The sequence below is a fragment of the Hydra vulgaris genome, chromosome 14, assembly GCF_038396675.1.
Source record: "Hydra vulgaris chromosome 14, alternate assembly HydraT2T_AEP".
NCBI lineage: Eukaryota > Metazoa > Cnidaria > Hydrozoa > Anthoathecata > Hydridae > Hydra > Hydra vulgaris.
This window is the reverse complement of record NC_088933.1, coordinates 37412501-37438525: the sequence shown is the minus strand read 5'-3', so window position 1 is coordinate 37438525 and position 26025 is coordinate 37412501. Positions and strand designations below refer to the sequence as shown.

General features: G+C 28.4%; 1 protein-coding gene across 2 annotated transcripts in view; it reads left to right on the top strand.

Annotated features, from left to right (window-relative positions):
- LOC101241498 (mucin-2) overlaps positions 1-26025 on the top strand; it is a 68585-nt gene that overhangs the window by 31423 nt on the left and 11137 nt on the right. For both annotated transcript variants that reach the window (XM_065818535.1, XM_065818536.1), the window contains exons 5-6: positions 16881-17631; positions 17746-17782. In XM_065818535.1, coding sequence (XP_065674607.1) covers positions 16881-17631; positions 17746-17782 — 788 coding nt within the window. The remainder of the gene's footprint in view (positions 1-16880; positions 17632-17745; positions 17783-26025) is intronic.

Here is a 26025-nt window from a genome sequence, read left to right as displayed (position 1 = left end):
GATAAATAAACATTGACTCTATAGTAAGTAAGATCATTGGTATTGAAGCTTGCGCGATTAGATTGTTTTCCTGTAATTCATGGAATCTTGATATTTAAACCTAAGTCTTCTGGTAACTTTGATACAGTCATAAATATAACATTCCGTCGTCTTTTATTTAATATATTTATGGCATGTTTAAGAATAGTTTTTGCATATTCCTAATACAATAATTTTTTTTAAAGAGCCTTACTTAAAGAGACTGTGGTATTTCACAAATTGGCTCATGAACAAAGTGTTATTACAAATAAGGGCTCAGATATTGCAATTTTTAGTAATGCGGCCTTTGTTGAAGAATCCCGTTCATTCCACTTTCAATTAAATTTTGAAGTTTGACATTTCTTAGGGTGGTATTTACCCCCTTACCCCTCCCCCCTTTGTATCCGCCACTGGTATACAACATTTTTATTATTATTATTTTTTAAAAGCGAGTTATTTTTTTACTGTTGTAAAACAATAACTCGCCTTAAAAAAAATTGCAAAGACGGACGTCAAAGAGCCGGTGTTGCTATCTACAGTATTGACGTTTTTTACTCTCATGATGTTAATCAGTTCTATAAAAATCTTCTCAAACAAGTTTGGGTGTCTCTAAAAGTTAATGATAAACATATACTTATCGTGTTTATATGCAGACCAAATGATGGTAATTTAATAAAATATGTCACTAAACCTTTCAAATTATGTCATAGCTAAATTCGGAGGCCCTACGATGACTGATTGTTGGTGATTTTAACTTCCCGAATAATAAAATATTATTCCTTTTAACCCAAACAACGTACCGAGTATGATTTCTGGAACATTTACCAGAACAGCTTCATCACACAACATATGACATTTTCTACCTCCAGACATCCTACGGTTCCTTAAATAATATGTTGAACTTGTTATTTATCCACAACAGCAATTCTATTTTAAACTTGCCTCCTTGTGCTATTCTAAGTAATAACAATAATTATCTTAGTATCACTTGGAGTCATTTGGTCATTTTAGTATCACTTGAAGAATTTATGTTTCAGAACCGTTTCATAAAATGAGTCTTAATTGTTTAGTTACAGCAAAGATAATTACAATTCAATATTAAAATTCATTTTATTATTTATCTGGTATCTTTTATTTCTAATAAAATTCAGGAGCAAATGTTTAATTTAGCAATTTCTAACAGTTGTACTGTTTGCAAACAATTTATCCCCTAGCTTAATAAAACAAAAAAAAAAAGTATGATCCTTAGGGTGACTCCACATATTAAAAACATAATCTAAGCAATGAAATGCTTGGTTTATGAAATGCTCAACTTCATGAAAAAATAGTGAACTTATAGCAAAATACAATAGTAATAATCGTTCAGCAAATTGGGAGTCATCATTTTTTCAACTAACGTCAAATGGAGCACATTCTTTTAAACAGTAGTCCTATATCCGTACAACTTCTTGATATACTAAAAAAAGACACTCACTGATGAAAAATTACTTTCAAGTTATATAATGTCTTTATAAGTCCACACCTTAAATATGTAGTGCCTATTTAAGCTCCTAATTGCAGCAAAAATGCTGTATTTGATATTATCCGTTTTCGTGGCAACTGCAAAAAGATCCTTAAGCGCCTTAAATAAAATTAAAACTACGAATTAAAAAAAAAGAACATCGTTGCGCAACACATTTCGTCTAAACCAAGTAACCATTGAAGCAGAAATAGCAGCTCAATTAATTTAAGAACTGTTAAAGACTATATTGCTGCTACGAAGACAAGAAAAAAAATTTCTTAAGATTTTCTCTAACTAGACTTACATAGTGTAACATACAAGTTTTTATTTTATTAGATTAAAATTGTATTTAAGAACAAGGTTTTTGCTTTAATGTATAATTTTTGTCAAAAAAAGTGGAAGTTGGGAGTGGGCAGAGATGTACTTTAAGGGCTCAGATTAAAGTTTTGCGGCAGAAAATGGACCTTTTTATTGCTACGCCATTGGCCTGGGGTAGTACTAATCACACGAAGCTTTAAAAAAAAAATTGAAAAATAAACTTGAAGGATAGAATTTTGGGCAAAAAGAAGGGCATGTTGCGAATCTTAACTGAGCTAAGAGCTTAAAATTTTATATGCTTAACATTCACTGAGTGATACTGTTTATGTTTAAAGTAAAACGTGGGTTATCTTCTATAAAATTTAAATCTTACTTTAATGTAAGATTGAAGTGTTACAGGAGAATAATATAAGATTCAAAAACATCCGATCAATTTTTTTGAGAATAACTTTGTAATTCATTTAACTTATTTTAAATTAAGTTGAAAGGTTTAGAGCTAACTCTAAACGGCATTTACTAAATTTGGAATTTGATATATTGGAATTCAAGTATGTTTTTTAAAAATTAATTAAAAGGTTTGAACTCAGTAAATTTGGAATTAAATTAATAAAATAAAGAAATCGTTATGAGATTTCTTTAAGCTTTGTTACAATGTTTTTATTTTGTTTCGTTTTTTTGTTTTTGTTTTTTTTTAATTTAAAAGTCAGTCTAAAACACTATATTTCTTTCCATTTATATTTCATTTATATTATTATAATAAAACATAACGCAATTTTGGTGGGTTGATAACTTTAACGGTTATCTTTTTTGTTTAATTTTATTTCTCAAGTTGTTTACTGTTTTATGTTTTTAAAAATTTTTTCATTCACCGGTAATTTGGTAAAGGAAAATTGAAATACCGGTATATCAGTAAAATACCGGTAAATAATAAAATATCTATAGATTAATACAAATTTAACGATGTAAAACCATTAAATAGCACAAAAAGTAACTTGTTAAAAAGTTTAAATTTAAAATTTTCATCAAATAGTAAGATTAAATTATCCAAATAGTCATTAAATAATAAAAAACTATTTGAATATACATTCCACGTAAATTCTTCTTCAAAAGCACTCTAACTTATTTTTTATAACTTCTTTCAGATCTTTATTGTTACTTTCTTCTAAGGCAGTTATTCCTTGATTCTTGTCTGCTTGTTATTTAATATGAAGATGACATTTTTCCTTCATGAAAAAATTAACATTTAATTTAACACTAATGAGGTTGTCATTCAAATCTAAATCTGATTTAAGTTTCTCGAACTGCTATTTCCAAATTACGCATTAGTGTACAAGATGCTTTCTACAATGTCAAAAATACTTTTAACAACTGCAACTTTATTGCTGATGTTAAAAATACAGTGGTTGTCTTTAATAGAAAGAACCCCATTAGTATATGTTGTATAGTGTAAAATGTCTGAAAACTTCTTTTCTCTTTGATACAACTTAATAACTCTTTTTTTATTGCAATGCTTAAAATAGTATTATGATTACTTGATTCATTATTCATAATTGATTAATGTTAGATCGGCTACATATAAATTAACCTTTTCAGTGCAGAGTATTTTACGGCTAATTTAATAAGGAATATAGATTGATTTTTTTTAAATGATCAAAAACTAAAATCTTATATATTATTAGAAAACCCTTTAATACAGTATTTAAGGTGAAAAAATTATGGAAATTGAATTCTATAAAAAGTTATGACGTTGTTAGTACCAAATTTTCGATATATGGGTTTTCTTGATAAAAAATGTGGATTTTTCCTCATAAATTTTCATAATTTTGACATTTCTGATTCAAATTTCTATAACTTAGTCACAATTCCAGATCACAAGCGAATATTGCAGATCTATCTTAAAGTTGGGTGTTATTGTGGGGAAGTTTTAAGACACCCTAACAAAATTTCATTCTTTTAAATACTTATCTTTACTAAAGTAATTAAACCTCGTATAAAAAATATATTTCAAAACTTTGAAAAATAATTACTATTGCATAAATTACCTTTATAGAAAAGGGCGTATGTTTCCTCTCCCTCCAACATAAAAAAAAAAAATTTTAACAAGATTTTAACCAAAAGTATTAAAATGCTTTTTTTTTAAAAAAAGAAATTTTTATAAAAAACTATTTTATACCATCGCAACGTTAGAATTAACTTGTTTTAAGTCCATATTTTTGCAAACTGAGAAAATTGATGTCGAGTTTGAGTTTGTTTGCAGCTAAATTGAATTTTTTTTTTGGAATTAAAGTTTTTTTTCAGATTTAAGATTGTTTTGTTGATAATTTTTTAAGAAACGAAACTTATAAAAACTACTCTACCGCTCTTTTTTCCCCACCCTCATTTGGAGATAGAACAAAATAACTTTGGTTTTTTGTAAAATACAAAAATGTTGTTTTTTTACATCTTATATATTAAGTATATCAAATACATTTTTCAACAACGAAATGTTCAAAATTGATGAAATTTTCTTTTAGCTAGTCATTGTTTTTACACAATGCAGTAGTTAGGCACCACCCACAATTTATGGCCCAGCAAATTTATGGGGACCCTTTTCAAAATATAAGGAACTTTTTTTTGTAATATTTTAAAATAGAAGTTTTTTGATTATTTTAGGTCTCTAATGAGAAATATTTTTTGAAAGGAGAGCCTCCGATCCACTAGCTACGTACTATTTTTACAAGTTATCTTTATATGACACCTCTTCGCGCTGGCGCTAAACAAGACATGACGTCCGATTTAAACTATTTAATTATTAAATAGAGGAAAAGGTTATGTGGAAAATAAGATATCAATTAAAGAAATAATATTTTTAAAGTTGTCAATCAATGTTAAATTAAAATAAAATTTTTAAAGTTCTCAAAGTCATCAGATCGTCAATTAAACTAATCTAATCACAAACACTATGGAACTTGATTTTATTTTTCTTAAACCTGTGTTTTCATTAATAGAGTTAACAATTTATTAAAAATTATTATAAATAATAAGCTAAACAAAGAATTTTATCAAGATTTCAAAATAATAATAGTTATATGTTATATATATCAATACTAAATAAATAACAGTAGAAGTCACATTTAAAAGATGTTTACTTTACTAATGTTTTGTAAAAGTTCACTTCATTAATGCTTTGTAAAACGCAACATCAACAGCAGGCATGTATGAATTCATTGGAATGATATAATTTTTCAACAGATAAAGTTTGATAAAGAGCACGTAAGCTGCCCTTGCTATGGCAATCACAGTGATTTAGAAACACTTAAAATTTGGCCCAAAAACGATTTTTTGAGTAGCACAATTTAAATAATGTTATTAGCTAACTATTTTCTACAGTTTCTTACAATTCTAACGGTATAAAAAAATAAGTACTGAAATAATAGATTTAAATGTTAATTTATGTTTGAAAAAGACAACAAAAACAGCTGTTTTTTACCATTAAAACTTCATCATTAAATTTCGATTTTCTCCCTAAATACAAAACTCTTCATTTTAATTTTCATTATATACAAAGATAATAGATAGTTTTATCTTAATAAAAAAATAAAAAAATATTTGAAATATGTATAAAGATATCTTGTAAGAAATGCATTTAAAAAAGCCAATTTTAACAAGTTTAAACTGATTTTTATAGAGCTAGGACTTTTATCTTCGACTTCCTTTACGAAGATAATACTTTTTTAAAGAGAGTTTGTATCATTCTATAAGAAAATAAAAAAGTTAGCTGCCCCAACCTGCCCAATTTTTAAATAATGTAGTTTTTAAAAGCTTATTTTATAAAAAATTTAGCGACGTATATTACGTACCTTTAAGTTTTATGTTTTTGGAGTTTTTCATCAACAAAACTTATTAATGTGAATATATATATATATATATATACATATATATATATATATATATACATGTTTATTTAAACATCAACTTTATTTAGTTATCGAGGACAGAATTTAAATTGATAAAAATGAATTACTTAAAAATTTACTTTTTGATTACATTTATTTCACTAAAAAAAATTATACCCCAATACTCCCGCCCCACAACCTCTGACCATATTTGACCTGTGTTTAAAGATTTATTGTCTTCTTTCCTTGTCTACCGTTTTACATTATAGAGCAAATTTCAGCAATTTTGAATAAATATTATCAAAAAATTAATTTTAGCGTAACTTTAAGTTATTCTTAATTACTGTACATTGGTATATTTGTCTTTAATGGTTTGGCAATAATGAGATATAGAGTTTTTTACGGTTTCCATTTTTGATAGCTCTGTCTAGTCCAAGCAAAATATTTCTGCAGCAGAGAGAGATTTTTCAAATTAACTATGAATGTTATCACATTCTTGAATGCTGGAGTGACCTGGCTTGGAAAAATTCTGCTGTATGACTTTTATTTATAGGTAATGTATAATAAATTCTCGCAAAGCTGCTCACATGAAACTATTGCGGTTTTGTGGTACACATGAATCAAACCAAAAGTATGAACTTATGTATGTCAAGGTTATCCATTATTTTTATAAGCGAAAATGTTACAGCATTGGCTATATCATTTCCTTCACGGCTAGCCATTACTTAATGCCAAAGGATGCAATGATTTTTCTTGTTAAGCGAACATTGACCAGTTAAGTTAAAATTTGAAAGTTTCCGCTTGTAATAAAAGTTTTCAACATTAGCTCGAGGAAAACTTATAACATTTTCAAGATCAATACAACTGCAGTTTTAGGTTTAGCATTTTGACAATACTTTGCACGTTTATTTTTGGTATCATTCCTTAATGTTGTGTGCTTATTTTAACTATTTGTCTGCTCATTGTTTGCATTAACAATGTTGCAATATTCATAGCATGTGTCACATAAATCTTTTTTTGATTTAAAAGAACTCACCAATATATTTTAAAAAGATCTCACAGTTTACCTATATTGAGCGATCCTTTAATAAATTTTTTATGTGTCTTTTTCCTGCAATAATGAACCTCAATTTTTTGGAAAAGGTTTATATGGTCTTGTCCAACTTTTTTAGAACCTTGAGGTAAACTTTTTTCCTCACTTTGATTGCATTGGCGTTCCAGTTGTTAAGAATTTATTGAATTTGTGAAAGTAAAAAACTCTTTAGCTACTAATATTTAATTGTTGAAAAATAGTAGGATTTACAAACTCTATAAATATAGAGTACACAATATTGTGTATTAGAAACAAAGAAGCTATAAAAAAAAAGACATTTTTCTTCTCAAATTTTTACCAGCAGCTGTCCGACAGCGTTTTTCTCCAAATATTTGCTATTTGAATACAAATGTTTTTCACCGTCATCATCTAAGGTAGGCACTTGGGGATTTTGTTTTCTGCCGAACGAAAACGTGGCGTAAAACCTAGCTGCCGAAATTCGCGTTTTGAGCAAGCCATATGTTTTTCATAAACAGACTATACAGTCATGTGACATTGAAATAAAAACATAATTAAAAAGAAACATTTTTTTTAATTCTTAATTTTTGTTTTTCTTAAACGTTCAATTTGATGACCCTAGTTATCATAGATAAGTTTACAACGTTTAGACCAAAACATCAATGCTTTATAAGTTTTTATAAATAAAGCATGGAGAAGCATCCCTCCATATATACTTTTATAAGGAATACAAAAGTATATATGGAGGGATGTTCCTCCATATATACTTTTATATTCCAAATAAGCCCAGCAATAGTTTTTGCTTTTCATTTTTTTAATTAATTTAACATATAACCCCATGTAAAAAAGTCCATAGGCGCGTTATCTGTTAAGTTTGGTGTCTGTATTTCAGGATGAATAAACTTGATTTTTTGGTCATTTAAAAATTTAATGGTTATTTTCGAAGAAACTAGGTTCGGAGTCTTGATGGAAATAAAATTTATTTTTTGGATGTAGTCTTTTGATATTTATTTATGTAAATATGTTTGAATTTTTGATCACAATCACTAAGATGAAATAGTTTTTCATTAGTTATAATAATTTTTGTCCACTTTTTCTTAATAAATCCGTAAAGTTTTTTTGATCTGGTAAATCATCTCTCAATTGCACAAGGTGATGATGCATGTACACATCTTTTTGAAACTTTTTTTAAAATTATCAATATAATTTTATCAATATAAAGTTTAATTGACTTTCTTGATTCCTTAATCTTTCTAGATAATTCAGAAAGAGTTTGTGGATTGTCTTTTTTTAATAAGTTATTTATCTAAAAAGTTGCCGAAAATTTAGCTTTAATGGTCGATGTCGACATTCAACAATTTGCCATTTAAATCATCTTTTCTTTTAAATTCTCGCCACGTTGTTTTTAACTTTACTAATAGTGGTGATTAAAACTTGGATTGAATCCTTTTCCAATAATTTCCTAATCATTCTATACAAATATCCGAGTTAACAATAAAATACGTTCTTTAATATTTTCTTAATTTTATTTGTTTACATAAATCTTTTTTTCCCTTAAACTACTTTAACCCTGTGAGCGCGACGATCCACGATCGTGGCTATACCGTCAGAGCGCGATGAGCCACGATCGGGGCTTTCAAGTGGTCCTTGAAACTATGACTTTTTAAAGCAAAATACCGCTGTTTGTTCATTAAAAATGGTAACATTAAATAGAGCACATTTTTTCTATCTTTTGGTATATTGTCTTTATATATTTGGCATTGAAAATGAGCGACAGTGAAAAAAGTTGTATGGACGACGAAAGTTGTACCAGCGAAGAAATTTTAAGTTCCCGCTATGACAGTTTACTTAATGAAGGCACAATAACTTTAATTTAAAAATTGTGTAAAATATTATTTAATACAAATATATCACCTAGTATGATAGTTTGAGTTTTTTATTTTTAATTTTTAATAAGGCTTCAGTTCTGATGGCATAGTGGATTCAAAATAATCAACAACATTTGAGGTCCAATCCAAAATCAAGAGGTCATGGATGGATTAAACATGGAAAGACCAGAGAATTAACCAATCTTTGCAGTTATTTGATAAAAGTTCAAGTAGCTTTCGTAAATTACCTTCTAATTTATAATGTACTCGGATAGGTAACCCCGATAACCCTGATCGGATAAGCCCTGTACAGCTAGTTATATTATAGGCTAGAGTCTATTTCTGTAATTAAACAGATTCTGTTTTTCTCTTGCTGTAGCATTTTTCCATTAGGAAGAAGAGAACTGAATGGTTTTTGATTAGAAAAAAGATTTTCTTTCTATTTTTCAAAGCATTCATGGAAAATTGATTTCTCATGCTTGTCAAGATCTGTCGGGCAGTTTTTCCAATCATTAAACCCATCAAAAGTAAATGCATGTTCATCACACTTTGATGTAACAAGTTTGTAATGTACTTCATAACGGCAAACAAAGAAAAAGAAGGCTTTTTTCTTACTTTTACAAAGATAAAGCCATTGTCTTTTGGTGCACCAGTCTTGATTGAAATACCTCACACAACTTCCGTATAGACGTGCCGTATCTTTATTGCTTATCTGCATTCTTGGAATATTGTTTATTGGTTTGGTAATATCGCAGCAGTTCGAGGTATATGGTGTTTTGTCTTTTTCTGATATGAAACCTCTAGACATAATGAAACCTGATGCAATTTAATTTGTAATTACATTCGTAACATTAATCATAATTGGTGGCGTGTCATTCTTCTTACTTTTTACTGAACTATTAACTAAATAATAAAAAAATACAGTTAATATTTTCCTTATTTGCAATGGAATCATTGTTTTATAGAAAAATACAAAAAAAAACTACTTAAGTTCTTTCGTCGTTTAGAAACCGTTTTGCAGGAAGTATCATTCCCAATAACATCATTAGACTTAATATCAGACACAAGAACAGGTTTGTTCCTCAAACTCATGTCGCATTCTGGTTAAAAATAATTATAGTTGAAGTTTTAATCAATAGTTAAAATTCTTCTTTGAAAGCTCTTCAAACAAAATATAAATATATTATTTGACTAACTAAATTGTATGACCAATTATGTTAAAGAATGAGAAAGAGAGAAATTCAAAAGTATTAACATTCGTTGAGATTTTGTAAAAAACTTGATATAAGTTTATAACATTTTGTAAAAAACTTGATATAAGTTTCAGAGTTTTTAGGTTGAAGTGTTAAAACTTTTGTTCGAAGTAATGGTTTTTGCATTTAATCTGGTGGTTTTTTTCAATTAACCTGGGGGTTTTTTGCATTTAATCTGGCGGTTTTTTGCATTCAATCTGACGGTTTTTCTTTATCATGATAAATAGTTTTGTTTTTATTGCTTCATTTAATTTAACTTTCTAATACACAATTTAAGCTCGTTTTCTCTTTAATTTTTTAAAACTCTAAAATGAATAACGCACTAAGACAATGAAATTAATGTTGAAATAAAAAATTTGATGAATAATCTTGTAATTAACGATAGGAAAAAGTGTAAAAAAAGTATCAGAACTCGTTTATAGAAGTGTGACTTTAATAGGACGTCTTAATTGGGGATATCAAAAACTGTAATCTAAACAAGATAAAGGTAGAATTGGGAATTGATGTAAATGTCTCTACATTATGGCAATGGTTAAAAAAATTGAATTATACACATAAAAGTATAAGACATTAGTCAAAGACGCAATACTGCAGAGGTAAAAGAAGACAGAAAAACATATGTTTCATGGTATTTAAACTTGACATTGCAACGACATTACAGAAATTTTATATGAATTGATGTAAGTCCGTTCAATCTTCATATAAAAAACCACGGATACAGTTTCCGAGGAACAACCCCAAATCAATGTGTATTGTCATCAATAGGCCGTAACATAACCATGATATTAGCATTAAATTGTTTAAACATAGTCCACAGTGAAGCAATAATTGGCGTAGGGGTGACAACAGATATCTTTAAAGGATATCTAATAAGCAGATATCTTTAAATACACTTAAAAGCATTTTGAGGAAAGAAGAAGAGTTTACCTTGGTGATGGACAACGTTAACTTTCATCATTCATTATCAGATTTTTATGATAGTTATCCCTATGGTATTCGTTTTTTACCGCGATACTCATCTTTTCTAAATTCTCGTGAAGAGACATCCTCGAAAATTAAGAATACTAAAAGAGGACAAATAGCTCCAATCGGAAATAAAAATTTATTAGAACGAATGGGGAACGGTTGTGAGCGAATTACTGAACACGATTTTTCAAACTTCGTGAGGCACTGCAAATCTTTTCTTACGCAATGTATTAATGGAGATGACAGTAATAGAGAATAAAGTCGTATTTTTTAAAAGTTTATACTTTTATTACTAATCATTTAAGCGATTCATACCATGCATTATAAAATTTATATAAATTTTAAAACCGCCAGATTGAAAGCAAAAAGCCGTCAGGCTAAATTCAAAAAACCGTCTGGTTAAATGCAAAAAACCGCCAGATTAAAGGGAAAAAAACACCAGATTTGTGCAAACAACCACTAGATTAAATGCAAAAACCGGTAAAGTAGTTGCAACATTTAATGTAATAGAATTTAAAACTTCATCAATAATTATCTTCTGTTAACCTTTTAAAAGAAAACAGTATTTTTTAAGAAAGCCTTATTATCGTCATCGTTAATTTTAAACTTATCGGCCAATTTAGATTATATCGTTAATACCTTTTTTTAAAATTGGTTTGGTGAGACTATCGTTTTTTTGAAGCATAATCAAGTAAAAATATTCTCAAGATAAATATAGTTAACAGCTGTTCTATATTGTTATTTGCTATTGTTATTTGTAACAGTGAATAGCGCGGATATCTTGGCTTTTAAAAAATGCGCTAAACGTCAATCTAATTATACGTTCTTGATCTAAACAAGTCTACATATGAAAACAAGTACTATTATTACCGTTACTGTTACAAATATGGTTATAAATACTGTATTTTGTATTAACTGGTAAAAATAATAATCTGTCTTTAGAGTGGAGGGGGTAAACGCTAGATTTATAAAAAGTGGGGGAGAGGGTGGTGGGGAGGAGGAAGTGGGGGGGGGGAGGAAGTAGGTGGGAAAGGCTTCTTTGGCCCCCTCCTCCCCGCTTCCGCCGCCCTTGGTTTAATGCACTTGTCGTTATCTTTTCTTCAAAGTCTTATGTAGTGCAAATTTTACTCCAATAATATGGTTTTTAAAATTTGAACTAAAAAATTTTAAAAGTGTGAAATAAAATACACCAAAGTCAATTGGTACCATCTCAGTACTTTCAGTATTTGACATTTTACTCGGCTTTTTTTGTTGTTTACTTCCGCGTAAATACAAATAACATAATGCATTGCATTTATGGGGAAAGGTCAATTGATGAGAAATGCATATGCATATTAAAAAGTAATAATTTTTAAACAAACCGATAGTTGCAGTTGAAGAAGAAACTAAGGTTACAAGGTTGTTACAAAAAATAAATATTGCATTTGATAAGGAAAGCATAACTTATTAATAATTAATGGTTTTTAAAACTTTCCAACCGTACCAGATGAAGATAGTTTTAAAGTTAAAAAGGTGTAATAAACCAGAAGAAAAAAAATTAGCGTTAAATATATTCATCAATTATTTTTGTTCTTAAAGATACAAACTCTAGAAACCAATGAACGGACAATGAACAAAATTTGAATTAAACCTTAAAACAAAAAAATATGAGCCAATCACAAAGCATTTAAACTTTTATTTTTCTGATCCCTAAGAAAAGTTAAGATACACAAACTTACCAGTGGTAGGCCTTGTAGATTCAACTAAAGATAACAAAAACATTGTACAATAAAAAAAAACACCTTTTATTTGTCAATAGTAAGTTCCATAAATAACAACTGTGCAAATTAACAATGAAAATATAAAGAATATATAAGTATAAACAAAAAACAAACATTAGAAATAGGTATATACTTATGTAAAAAATAAACATAGATAAATTAGTGTACATGTTTTTTAAATCCCCACATGACAAGTCAGATTGCCCTCCAGAGTTTTTGAAAATAGGGATAACAGATGCCGTTATCCAGCAGAATGGAAAACAAGACTCTGATAAGCACTAGTTAAATAGTTTTGAAAGTATAGACGACAACTCCGGAGAAAATTTCTGCTAGACTGTAACAGATATTTTATCTGGGCCACAAGCTGTAGAAGAGTCAAAGCAGGAAATTGCTTTAGATACAGAAGCTGGAGTTATACAAATGTCAAGCAATGGATCAACCTGTTTGACGGCTATATCAGATAGAACGCAATTAGTGGAATCAAGAGATGATACTGATGAAAAGTTCTTAGCAAACATTTCAGCTTTGTCTTTAGGTGAGGTGACAAAGACTCAACCACATAGGGTTTGGTCTGAACAGATTTGCCCTTATTATTGACACTGTTAAAGATTCTCCAGAAGTCACGAGAGCCTATTTTTTGTTATGAAATAGGAGATTTTGTATCCTGAGAATAGTGGGTTTTGGTGTTAGACAAAACCATTTTACAATGGTTTCTAGCAATAGTAAACAGACGTCTGTTTTCTGGAAAATTGTTTTGCTGATAGATATGGAAGTAATGGTTTCAATTGGAAATTGCAGCACCACAATGAGAGAAAACCATGGAGAAGAGTGGGGTTTGACCTGGAATCGTTAAGAGGGAATAAAAGATTCCATACTAACCTGAATCCACAAAGTTATGCGAGGAGCATATTTGTCTGCTGGAAGACGAAAGATTTCTACTCAAGGACCATCACGAAGAAAATCACGGAAAGAGTCCCAGTCAGTTTTAAGGTAGTTGTAAAAGGTACAATGATAAGGAATTTTGATGATGATAAAGAATGAGATAATAGTTTTAGAAGATCAAACCACGGTCAGAAGCACCTAAGGGTGAATGTGGAGAAACTAATCATTAACTAGGATTAGAAACAAGACATAAGTCGAGTATAGAAAGTAAATGATTCGGATTGTCTGGAAGGCGAGTTGGAAAGTTGACTATTTGAGTTAGAGATTGAGAAAAATAAAAGTTGAGGGTCTTAACGCCATCAGAGTCACTGATACTAGAATCAAGCCAATTTAGTTTGATGAGGATTAAAATCACCAAAAAAAAAAAAAAAAGAGTAAAGTGGTGCTTAACGAAAGTGTATAAGATAATAGTCTGTGGATTCAAACCTAGTTTCCCGCCAAATTGATGAATTCGTATGAATGAAAATGCCCAGGTCAACCATGTGACTATTAAAGTTTCTACGAATTTAAGGAAGAACCATCAACACTAAGATCACAAGATGAGAAAGATGAACTCAAATTAGTCTCAAAAAGGGGAAGTAGGTCTGGTGAACCTTGCAAGAGATAATAACAAGACTCAACAGAAGAAAAGTTACTTCGAAGACCACGTATATTAGTGAATGATAGGTTTAGAGAACTTGGTGATGATGATGATTTTTTAAGTTTAATGGTTTTTGGTACTTTAGTCATTTTAAATTTTTAAAGAACTTAACTCAAAGCATAGATAGTACTCTGATATTTTTTAGCTGTTGATGGAATTAGTCGCTTCAGAACCATCAAACTGAGTTGTAGAGCTGTACCCTCATTAGGAGATAACAGAATGAGTTGCCTAGTCATAAAAACAGAGACAAAAGCAAAACCCATGCATTAGGTCAAGAAGATCCAGCGTTCAACATCCTAAACTGGAAACAGTGTATTAAAAATATATCTGTGCCAAAATGTATTAAAAATACATCTGCAATGTATATAACTATATACATTGATTAGAATGATCGTGATGCATACTGAGTAAGTTGCAACATATGGCTTGGGGTAAGTTGAATCATAAAATAAATGTAAAATATTTTGGTTTATTACTTTTCTGTATCTAATGTAATAAACAATTTTTTAACGAAAAAATTAGTTATTATTATAATTATTATTAACGAAAAAATTAATTATTAGTTTAACGAAAAAGTAAGTTAGAAAAAATTAGGAAACAAAAGCTAAAATTTCTACATTATTTTTTATATTAACTTTTTTTTTGATGCTTGTTTATTTTTTAATAAAAGTTTTTTGCTTGGAAATTCATAGTTTGTTTTTTTTAATGAAATTTTATTTAAAATTTGTTTTATCTTTTTATATTTTAATTTTTTTAAAATAAAATGTTGTGTTTTTATATTCTATAAACCGAACTTAAATATCTTAAAAACTTCTCTTAATTTTTCTTAACAGGTTTATTGACTAAGAGAATACTTTTTTTAGAAACACTTTGGAGTTAAAGTAATTAGTTTCGTTTTTTGTTTTATTTCTTTAGTCTTTGAATATAATTATCAGTTTACTAAAAAAGTCAGGTATACGTGAAGTCTCGCATAATAAAAGTATTACAGTACAATAAAAGTACTACTTTCCCTTAATATATATTATAAAATTTTTGTTGCCAATTAAATTTTATAAGGTTTAAATCTAATAAAAACGTCCAAAGAACGTTTTAAAAACGTACAATCTGACAAATTTACAAATTTATAAACCCCTGATTAAAAATTTAAAAAAATCTAAGTTATAGGATATAAATGCAGTTTCTATAAAATTTGTTGCAACTAGCACCGGTCTTCCCTACCTAACTTAATAGGTTGCAAGCTTGATATTATATTTGAAAATAATTTTACTTAGTTTTCATTAAAATTTATGTCCTTTTTTAAATCTATCAGAGTTTTTAGATCAGCATCGTTAAGATTTAAAAATCTTTTCAGCATGCTTAATAAAACTACTCCATCTAGTTTTACAATCTAAATATAAAGAAAGTTCTTTACCGACAGTTTCTTGAAAGAATTTTTGCTGTAGTATATCATTCTTGGTAGACGATTTTCTCATAATTTTTATGACTTTTCAAATTTTTGTAATTAATTAATTAATTTATTTCTGCGTTGTGTAAAGCAAAATAGGTAGTCTCGTTTGCTTCGTGGTTTTCTTCAAAGTTTTCAAGTTCAATTTCCAAATAATCGAAATCAGAATAAATATTAAGTATTACATTAGCATAACATTTGTTATCATCTTGTACATCTGTTGCACTAATATTATAGAACACTTATATTATTACCAAGACCATACGTAAATGATGGTTTTTATTAAGTAACTTTACCGTTTTTTTATTTAGGTTATTCTGTAAAATTTTATTTTCCACTACTTTCCTTATTTTATTGGCATAATACATAACTTTTTTGTTTAATGGTTTTGGGCAATTTATGTAGTCTTTTGTTTTTAATAATATCTTTGAACCTTCAGATGTGCAAAACTTATTGATAGAAAAGCCACCTTTTGCAATCATTTTTGAAAAAACAGCTTTGAAAGATTCGTCTGTTTTTTTTTCAAAAAAGAAGTAATTTTTGATGCTACAGCAATTGCCGGTTCTTCTGAGCATTTTTCTATTTTTCTTTTTAACACATTAATTTTAAGTTGACTTTTTTGATGGCAATTTGAACTACTAGTACTTCCACCTGCTGTTTTAATTCTTTTTGAGCATTGTTTACATACGGCTATATATCTCGTTTCTATACGATACTAATAACAAATTGAACTTTTATTTATTAAACGGTATTGTAGATCTTTAAAATGAAATTAAAAAAATTTCTTCGACTACAAAAAACGTCAGCAATCGAGCAAATATTATTAGTTGATTATGCAAAACAAGCTAACATCTGCAATATTTCAAAAGTTTTTAATTACAGTCGTAAAATTCAAGCAAGAGAATGCTCTTAAAATTTATAATGTTATTGACAAGAAAGTGTATATAAATAATTTATCAAACAATTTCAAACTTAAGCAATCTTTTAAAAATTTGAATCAAGTTTAGCTATTTACCGGTAAACCGGTTCATCGATAACCGGCATTACAAACCCTTCTAATCACCATTTAATGTGGCTTGGAAGACAACTTTTTCTTCGTGCTCCAACCAAGTTTTATGCTATTGTAATTTTTTTTTTCATTTTAATAAACGGCAAATAAATAATATAAAAAAAACGCATTCAATGTTAAAATTAAAATTATATGTCATTACTCAATTTAAACTGTAAAATCCGTTTTATTTAAGATCCTTTGACCGAAAGTTCAATTTCAAATGCAACAGGGTTTACAACTCCGATCCCTGTGAAAACAACAACAACAACTACGACAACAGGACCAAGTACAACAGTTCTTACCACCATTTCTACTACAACATCAGGGTTAAATTCTACAACGTTAGCAACGACTACAACAACTAGTGCAAGTTTACCAAACACTTCCGAATCGACAACATCTGCGAGGTCAAATTTATCTACAAACTTAATTAGTACTTCAAGTCCGAATACTACTACAAGCATAATAACTGATATTCCACTAAATAATGGAAGTTTTAGCACTTTAATCAGTACTTCAAGTCCGAATACTAGTACAAGCATAATAACTAATATTCCACTAAATAATGGAAGTTTTAGCACTATAATCAGTACTTCTAGTCCGAATACTACAACAAACGTAAAAACTGATATTCCTCTAAATAATGGAAGTTTTAGCACTGTTAACAGTTCAAACTTTTCTACTACTATCATAACTACACAAAATGCATCCGCATTTACCGATGCCACACCAGTTGTAACTATAATAACAGAAAGTAGTGAAATAGTAACTTTAACGACAAACGTAATAACAACTAATAAAAAATCGAATGGCACAACAAACCTTCCAGCAAAAAGCGATGCTATTGTAGGAAAAGCGAGTTACATTGGTCAGATTGTTGTTGGCATAGCGGCATTCTTAGTTCTACTTGTTATTGTTCTTATACTTGTTCTTGCTTATAAAAAGTAATTATTTTTAATTAAAAAAATTAAAAGTGTATGATTTTTATATATAAAAATGACTAAACAAACTATTCAATTTAAAATTTACAATTACCAATATAAATGTTTTATTTATAGGAGAAGAGAAAAGTCATTCTTTAGAATCCCTCCAACGGTAAGTCTCCTTGGAAAAATAAAGTTTTTAATATACATAATAGTTTAATTTATCTATATTGCGTTTACATTATGTTTTTAGTGACTTTAGGAACTACAGGAAATATATAAACGTGATTATTTGTCCATTGGGCAAACTTATACGCTAAATTATGGACCAAAAAAAATTTTTTAAGTAGTAATACATATGACTTTCCACAATTAAAATAAATAACTTGCTCAAAAAAAATTTAAGTTAAATATTAAACCCAATATTTGATAGTAAGCATAATATTAAAACGATCTTTTGTAACACGATATTATTGAAAGCAGTAAAAGTATAAAAACTAAAATTTATTTTTATTAAATATAATAATAGCTATAATAATAATATTCCGCTTTTATGTAGAGAAATTTCAAAAAGGGTGCTCATAGATAAGATTGTAATAATGATGTCTATTTATTTAAGACTGAAATAATTAAGTTTAATCTTTTTATATAAAAACTGATATTGAAAAGCCATTTTAAATAATCTTCAGGGCCATCTAAAACCCTATTTATAGATTTAATTCTTGAAGTTTGTTTGCATTAATAAAAATAATTAATTTTATAAAATAAAATAAATATCCAGTGTCCCTTTGCTGTTTTTTTGATTTAGAAGGTTTAATCATGTCGCTATTGATTAATGATTGCTCATGACATTTAAAGCATTTATATCATTCTGTTCCATTATCTGTTGCTGTTGGTAACTCATAACCTGTTGCAGCATTTACAAGATTGAAACTCTTCTGAGACATTAAAACTTATTATTATCTTTCATACGTTATTTTTGTTATTTAATTTTATGATTATGATTTGTATAGGTTTCACTAATTTTGCATTAATATAGTAAAATAACATTAAAAGCAACTAGCTTCATTATAAAGCTAACTAATTTTTAGTTGTTTTGTTCAAGCTTTTATCAACATTATAAAATTTATAATGTTAGTAAAAGCTTGGCAATAGTAAAAAATTAAGTAAATAAAATTATATAAAAAGAAAATTCATTTATAAATTATAATAATTCCGGAAAAACTTAAAAAATAGCGTGTGGCTTATACAATCATGATAGTTACTTATTATGAAAGAAAATTTACTAATAAGCAGAAAACGAGCAAACCGTCGATTTTTTGTTTACAAACACTGTTTGCACTTACCTAATAAAACTATCAAGTGGGTAATTTTATAAAATGTTTGACCACGTTAATCGTTTCCGCTTTTGTTTAAAGCTAGTTTACATTATAAGATGAAGTTCTTTAAGTCCATTTATCTTAAAATTAAGTTTACAATAACTTAAAACGAAAGATATTTATGAATAGTGTCCTTTTCTCTATCAATATATAAAGTTGTTGACAGCAATTTTGTCAAGTTTCATGCTGGTATCATAATTTGAACTATTTTCACCATTATTGCCTCCACTATGTGGGTAGATAGTGCGGCCGTGGCGCAGTTGTTAGAGCACTTGCTTTCATGCTGGCATCATAATTTGAACTATTTTCACCATTATTGCCTCCACTATGTAGGTAGATAGTGCGGCCGTGGTGCAGTGGTTAGAGCACTTGCTTTCATGCTGGCATCATAATTTGAACTATTTTCACCATTATTGCCTCCACTATGTAGGTAGATAGTGCGGCCGTGGGGCAGTGGTTAGAGCAATTGCAGCATAAATTTCTTTAAAAAATAATTGTGAATATATCATATGATAATATATGTTCTTGAGTATCTTGAGTTTTTGACACAAGTTTTAAAAACGTGCTGAATGATGTGAAGATAATAAAAAAATGCGAAGAAATAAAAAATAGAATGTAAAATTTTCAAATTTACGTATAGCTCTTCTTTTCTTCTAGATTACTAAGGAATCTAAATTTTTTTTGTAGACTTCCTAAGTTTTTTTAAGTTTTGTATCACCCTAATTTATAGTTCGAGAACATTTAAAAATGTAAGAAAACTATTAAAATAAATTAAAAATAATTAAAATAACGTCCAAAGTTTACTTATTCAAAGTTAATAAAGTTGTATAGTTTATAATTATTTTAAAAATATAGAATTTATAACCTTATCAATGGCAACAATAAAATCAAAAAACGATAACCCACAAAAAGTCATTAAATCATTTGTGATTTATAATATAAAATCATTTAATTAAGTATTTATATGTATTTTGAAAAGGTACAACCTTGTAGCAACTAGTTTTCGACATCACTAAAGAAAACTAAAAAATAACTTAAAAATATAAAAAAAAAACAACAGATATTGACCACCTTCAAATTTATGGAAAATATAATTGTTGAAAAAATATGAGTAAGTTTACTACTGGTAAAAATTGTTGCCGCCATTTTTATAAAGTAAAAAATAAAAAGAATGCAATAGATAATATTATGACTAATCATTTATAAAAATTTTGAAAAGACGCAACAATTCTACCATTGCTATCAGATATCAATGCCTTTAAATACTAAAAAATAAATGTATAATATACAAAATGTCCAAAGTTTGCATATAAAATCATTTTAAAAAGAAATGTTATATCACATCACTATTTGCATCACATGCCGATGCAACTAAGGAATATAAAGAAAAAAGAGAATTTAAACAATTTAAAGAATTTAAAACGACAAATTCTTATAAGCTTTTTAAATTTTGCTTTTTGAAATTCTTTTGAAACTTAATAAATAACATCGTTAGTGAAATATTTTATAATGTAAAAGTGCTGAATGTAAACCTGAGTAATGACAAATCAACAAAAAATGTTATGAAAGTTTACAACTTATTCAAAAGACCTAGTTTTGGGAAAGTTATACCAAATTTAAGTAATTTAAAAAAAAGACAAATTAAAACTAATACTCTTCTTTAAATATATTTAAATTTTTAATCAATTAAAAATGCTTCTCAATAAATTATTTTATAAAAAAGTAGATTTCTGGACATCCTGCAAAAGTCAGAGATTTAAATTTTTTTTGCAAAAGTCAAGGAATTTTGATTTATTTAATAGGAAAATCATATAATTTTTATAAGAGTCTGGGATAATTCATGGAGAATATTCATGAAAACTTGATTGCCACCCTGATATTATACTTTTACATTAATTAACCACACTCCAATAAAAATGAGCAAACGCATTATTATTAACCATGGTATTATTTATTAAATTGAGTGATCCACACATTCATATAAATATGCTTATGTAAAAGCTATAATTTCTAATGTTGCCCCTATAGCATCTTTAATATTGAATTCTCTTTCTAGCGAACTAATATAAGTAATACATAACTCTATATAACAAAAACGATGATAAGTAAATAACACATTTGAAATTTATAAAATATTTACTAAAATTGAAAAGATAAAAGTAACTTTACCAGTGCTAGAAAATGTTGTTACAACTAATTGATTGTTTTATTGTTAATAAGATTTTATTGCAAACTGAGTGTAAAAAGCAGTTATTTCTTATATACCTGGTTTTATTGTTGAAACGGTAAAAAATTAAACTTTTGGTGTCTTATGCTGTAATGCACTTGGTTCTAAAAACCATGTTCTAGAATCCAATATTCTTAAATTTAACTAAATAATGTAAAAATAGAAAAAGATGGTGGTCTTATAAAAACCAAGAAAAGATGTTATTATTGTGTGAAACAGAAAAAAAAAAATCGCGAGAATGTAACAATAGCTGGAAATATAACACTTTAAAAACTACTTCTAAAATAACCTAGATTATATATATATATATATATATATATATATATATATATATATATATATATATATATATATATATATATATATATATATATATATATATATAAATATATATATATATATATATATATATATATATATATATATATATATATATATATATATATATATATATATATATATATATATATATATATATATATATATATATATATATACACTGGCGAGCAAAAAAAAGTGAACAGTACAATTTTTCAGTAAATTATGTATTATTAATCAATTAAAAATATAATACGTAAAATATAACATATCTCTTATGTTAAATACATATACATACACATATATACGACTCATTTTGAAAAAAAAAAATAATACTTTGTGTGGCCGCCACCATTTTTTATCACTTCATTTAGTCGACGCGGCATCGACTCAATTAAATTTGCTATCAAACGGTCAGGTATCGTAACCCAAACTTGTTTTATGGCTGCCCAAAGATCATCCAAAGATGAAATATTATTTTTATGGACCTCTTTATCCATATAGTCCCACAAATTTTCAATGGGATTAAGGTCTGGACTTTTGTCTAGTCTGTGTTTTTATTATATTTTACCCAAGCTAACCTTGCCTTTTTATGGCGTGCTGTAAGAAGAGGTACTTTTTTACATGGGTGTATTTTGAACACCTAATCTTTAAGACGCCTCGAAATTGTCTTACAAGCAAAGACGAAATGGTCTTTGCTTCCCACACTGGAAGAATTAGAAGAGGATGAAATTAAATTTCAACATGATAATGCTCCTTGCCATACGTCTAAACAAGTTAAAAAATGGCTCAAGGATAACAATATCTTCCTTTTTGAAAATTGGCCTGCCCAAAGTCCAGACCTTAATCCCATTGAAAATTTGTGGGACTATATGGATAAAGAGATCCATAAAAATAATATTTCATCTTTGGATGATCTTTGGACAGCCATAAAACAAGTTTGGGTTACGATACCTGACCGTTTGATAGCAAACTTAATTGAGTCGATGCCGCGTCGATTAAATGAAGTGATAAAAAATGGTGGTGGCCACACAAAATATTAATTTTTTTTTTCAAAATGAGTCGTATATATGTGTATGTATATGTATTTAACATAAGAGATATGTTATATTTTATGTATTATATTTTTAATTGATTAATAATACATACAACTTTGTCGTATAATGCTGTTCATAATTTTGATATTGTATTTAGTCATAAAAATAAAATGTATAATGTTTTTTTAAGATTAATCCATAATTGAATAAGCACCGTCAAATTTAAAATACAGATTTTAGCCTAAAAATCACTCTTTTTCCTACACTCTAATACCATGATGGAGCTTAGAAAGTAAAAACGGTTTTCTTATATTAAATACAGTTTTGCAAAGTAGAAGATGATATGAAAAATTTTTTTTACATGGTGTAATAAGGTATAATTGTCTAAATGAAAGTACTCGTTTTCATGGACAAGAAACCATGATTTCTCTTTTTGTGCACGATATCGCATTTGCTGATTAGGAATCCGTTGTCTATCAGGTTCTACTACTTGGAGAACATCTTAAAAGTACTTCTTAACCCTAGTTGCACCTAGAAAGTCATAGCACACCTTAACACCACGCTCTGCTGGCTCATTTACCACCTGAAGTTTGTCGACAATCAGCTTCATCTTTTGATAATCTTCCCTATTAATCCAATCATGCGCTGGAGCATAAAGGAATTTATAGGGCATACTAAAAATGCTAAAAAATCTGAATAAATCTGGCCCAATTAGGTTAACTAAAGAAGTACCATACTCCATTGTAGGAGGAAGATATGGCTTACCATATCCCCCAAAGATAATTCCAACTCTCTTTGTGACAAAAGTCTTTTCAAAGATTAGAGTAGAGTTCCTCTTTAGTTTTTACTGCTAGCATAGATGAGAACAGAGCCAATCGAATCAACTCCTCAGCTAGGTACCAAATATGCCAACTGAATGCCATTCAAGCATTTTTCAACTAGAGTTGAGTCATGCTCAGTGAATTTTACCAGGTTTTCCACTAAAAACAAGTCATTAACTGGTGCACTAGCGGGTACAGGACAAACAAGCCACCACTGCTCATATGCCGAAACTGTGAACACAATAAATCGTCCCAATTTTCTTATTTGGTTGTTAGTAACAATTTTAGCTTTTTGAAAATGTTCTTTGATCTTTCCAGATGGAAGCACAATCTTTAGAGTATAAAGGAGTTTACTCATCCATCTTGCTTTAAGAAGGGCAACAAGATAGCGCATCTTGAAGTTCTTTGGTTTTGATCCCTTAGTTATTATAAGCAAACAAAGCTAAACCAGCTCTTTGTAGTCACCTAATGTGAAAGATTGTATTGAAAATTCACGAAAAAAATTAGCCATCTCTTGCTGGCGTTCTTCCTTTGTAAACATCGTAATAGGGTAATGATACTTAGCTTGTTCATCTGACGATAGTTGAGGGAAATGTTTTTTGAACCTTGAAAAGTGAAAAAGATAGTAAACAAATGTTAGCTTGTAAGTTAAAAATATAAAGAGTAAATTCACTCATCCCAATTTTTAAAATTAGCTTTTTACTATTACATGCCTCTCTTCATTGATTGAAGGTAACGCTATGGTATATTCTATTAGACTCACATTTGAGGGATCAAAATATATGGACTAGCTGATATCTCAATTTTCAAACCTTCCCAGCAATGACTCAAAAGTAGTTCACCCACATGCCTTTGACAAGCAAATCAGAATGGGCGCAATCTAATTCCGTCTGTAAAGAAACACATGCAGCAGTTCTCTTTCCTGAAAATGCTAACCTCTACAGTGTAGATGTAAGATCTTCATTCATATATTCTAAATTTAATTAATTAAGTTTACCTGTATTTGATGAGGTTGTATTAAAAACCAAACCAATAACATTTTCTTCACAATTCCATTCTCTAAGAAGTTTTTTAGTTGCTTTTGATATGATGTCTCCAAGAAATTTACCAGTTTCTTTAGTTGATTTTAGAAGTGGCGAAACACCAAGGAGCTTTGTTCCATCAGCCCCAGACAAAATAATTGGCAATTGGTCATTTGTTCTTTTAAAATCAACAGTGTCTATAAGTTTTCTATCCCAATGCACAAGCATTATAAGCAATGACATCCAATTTTCTTTGATCTTCAAACTTATTTAAGGTACAATGGTGGTTCTATACCGGTGGGCTGTCCTTACATTTAGACATAGCTTGTAAGGGTCACTCCCTCATGCTGCTACAAGGGAATACGCAAATGCACTAAGTTGGGTTGATGAGATGTTGTTACGGATACTGCATGAAACAAGATCAGAGTTTTTCAATATATCATGATATATTGAAAAACCCTGGAACAAAGATATCTTGCCACATTTAACTAATCTTCTGTGTTTCCTATTTTATGCTATGGTGGTAACTTCTTCAATATTCTCATCCTCGCAGGCTAGTGCCTGGTTCAAGATTTATCATTTCAAAAGTACGTTTACATGGGTTTGTTTCTTCTCGCTCCAGATGATGTCTTTCTATTCGCTTTTTTGACTTTTGTGTGTCTACTTTATTTAACCCAGAATATTCTATAATCTTTCAATTTCATTAAAGTAATGAATTCCTTTTCATAGTAATCTTCGATTACTCTACCAATATTTTTTCTGCCTTATGAGTTGGGATATTAGCTTTCTGATAGTGTAAGAGCACATTTTCTATAGCTACAGATATAGCTTGATCCCAGTGCAAACCTTTCAGGTTTGATAAAGGACATAACAATACTTGTCTCTGTGTTGGCAGTTTAGAACCTTTAATTTTTTTATCATCATCTTGAGGAATGGTGCCAAGTAACAATTTCATATATATTTTTTATGTACTTTTTTATCCATGATTATATACTACAAAACACAATAAGAAAAATATGTAATAACATACAATAATGTTTATCTAAAAAAAATATCAATATATATATTTTTTTGAAAGGAGTTCAAGTTACAGTTCAAAGTCATTAATAAATAGTAATAAACTAATTTGAAGTAAACTTCTGATATTAATGACAATAATATATATTATTAGAAAAAAATGATAATAACAATAACAATAATAACTATTATGCTATACAAAATTGAAAACAAATATATTTGTTATTTTCTTTCTTCGTCATCATAATTTTGGCCCCACTATAAAAAAAAATGAACTAGTTAAACACACAAAAAAACATATAAATAATAATAAATAATATTTATATGCTTCAATTTTATATGCTTCAATGTCTCTATGTCTTGCCCAAGGCCCTTTAGTGCCAGTCCGATACTGCCCAATATATTGGATAAAAATGATAAAAAACAAAAACTTTGCAAGGTCGGAGCTACCACAAAAATTGCACAATCCTCTTGAAATTTCACATAAATGCTAGTTAGACCATTATGCAATACTAAAATTATAAACAGCCGTCTACGATAAAAATTTAATATTTTAGGGGCAACTGTCACACCCTAGTACATATATATATATAT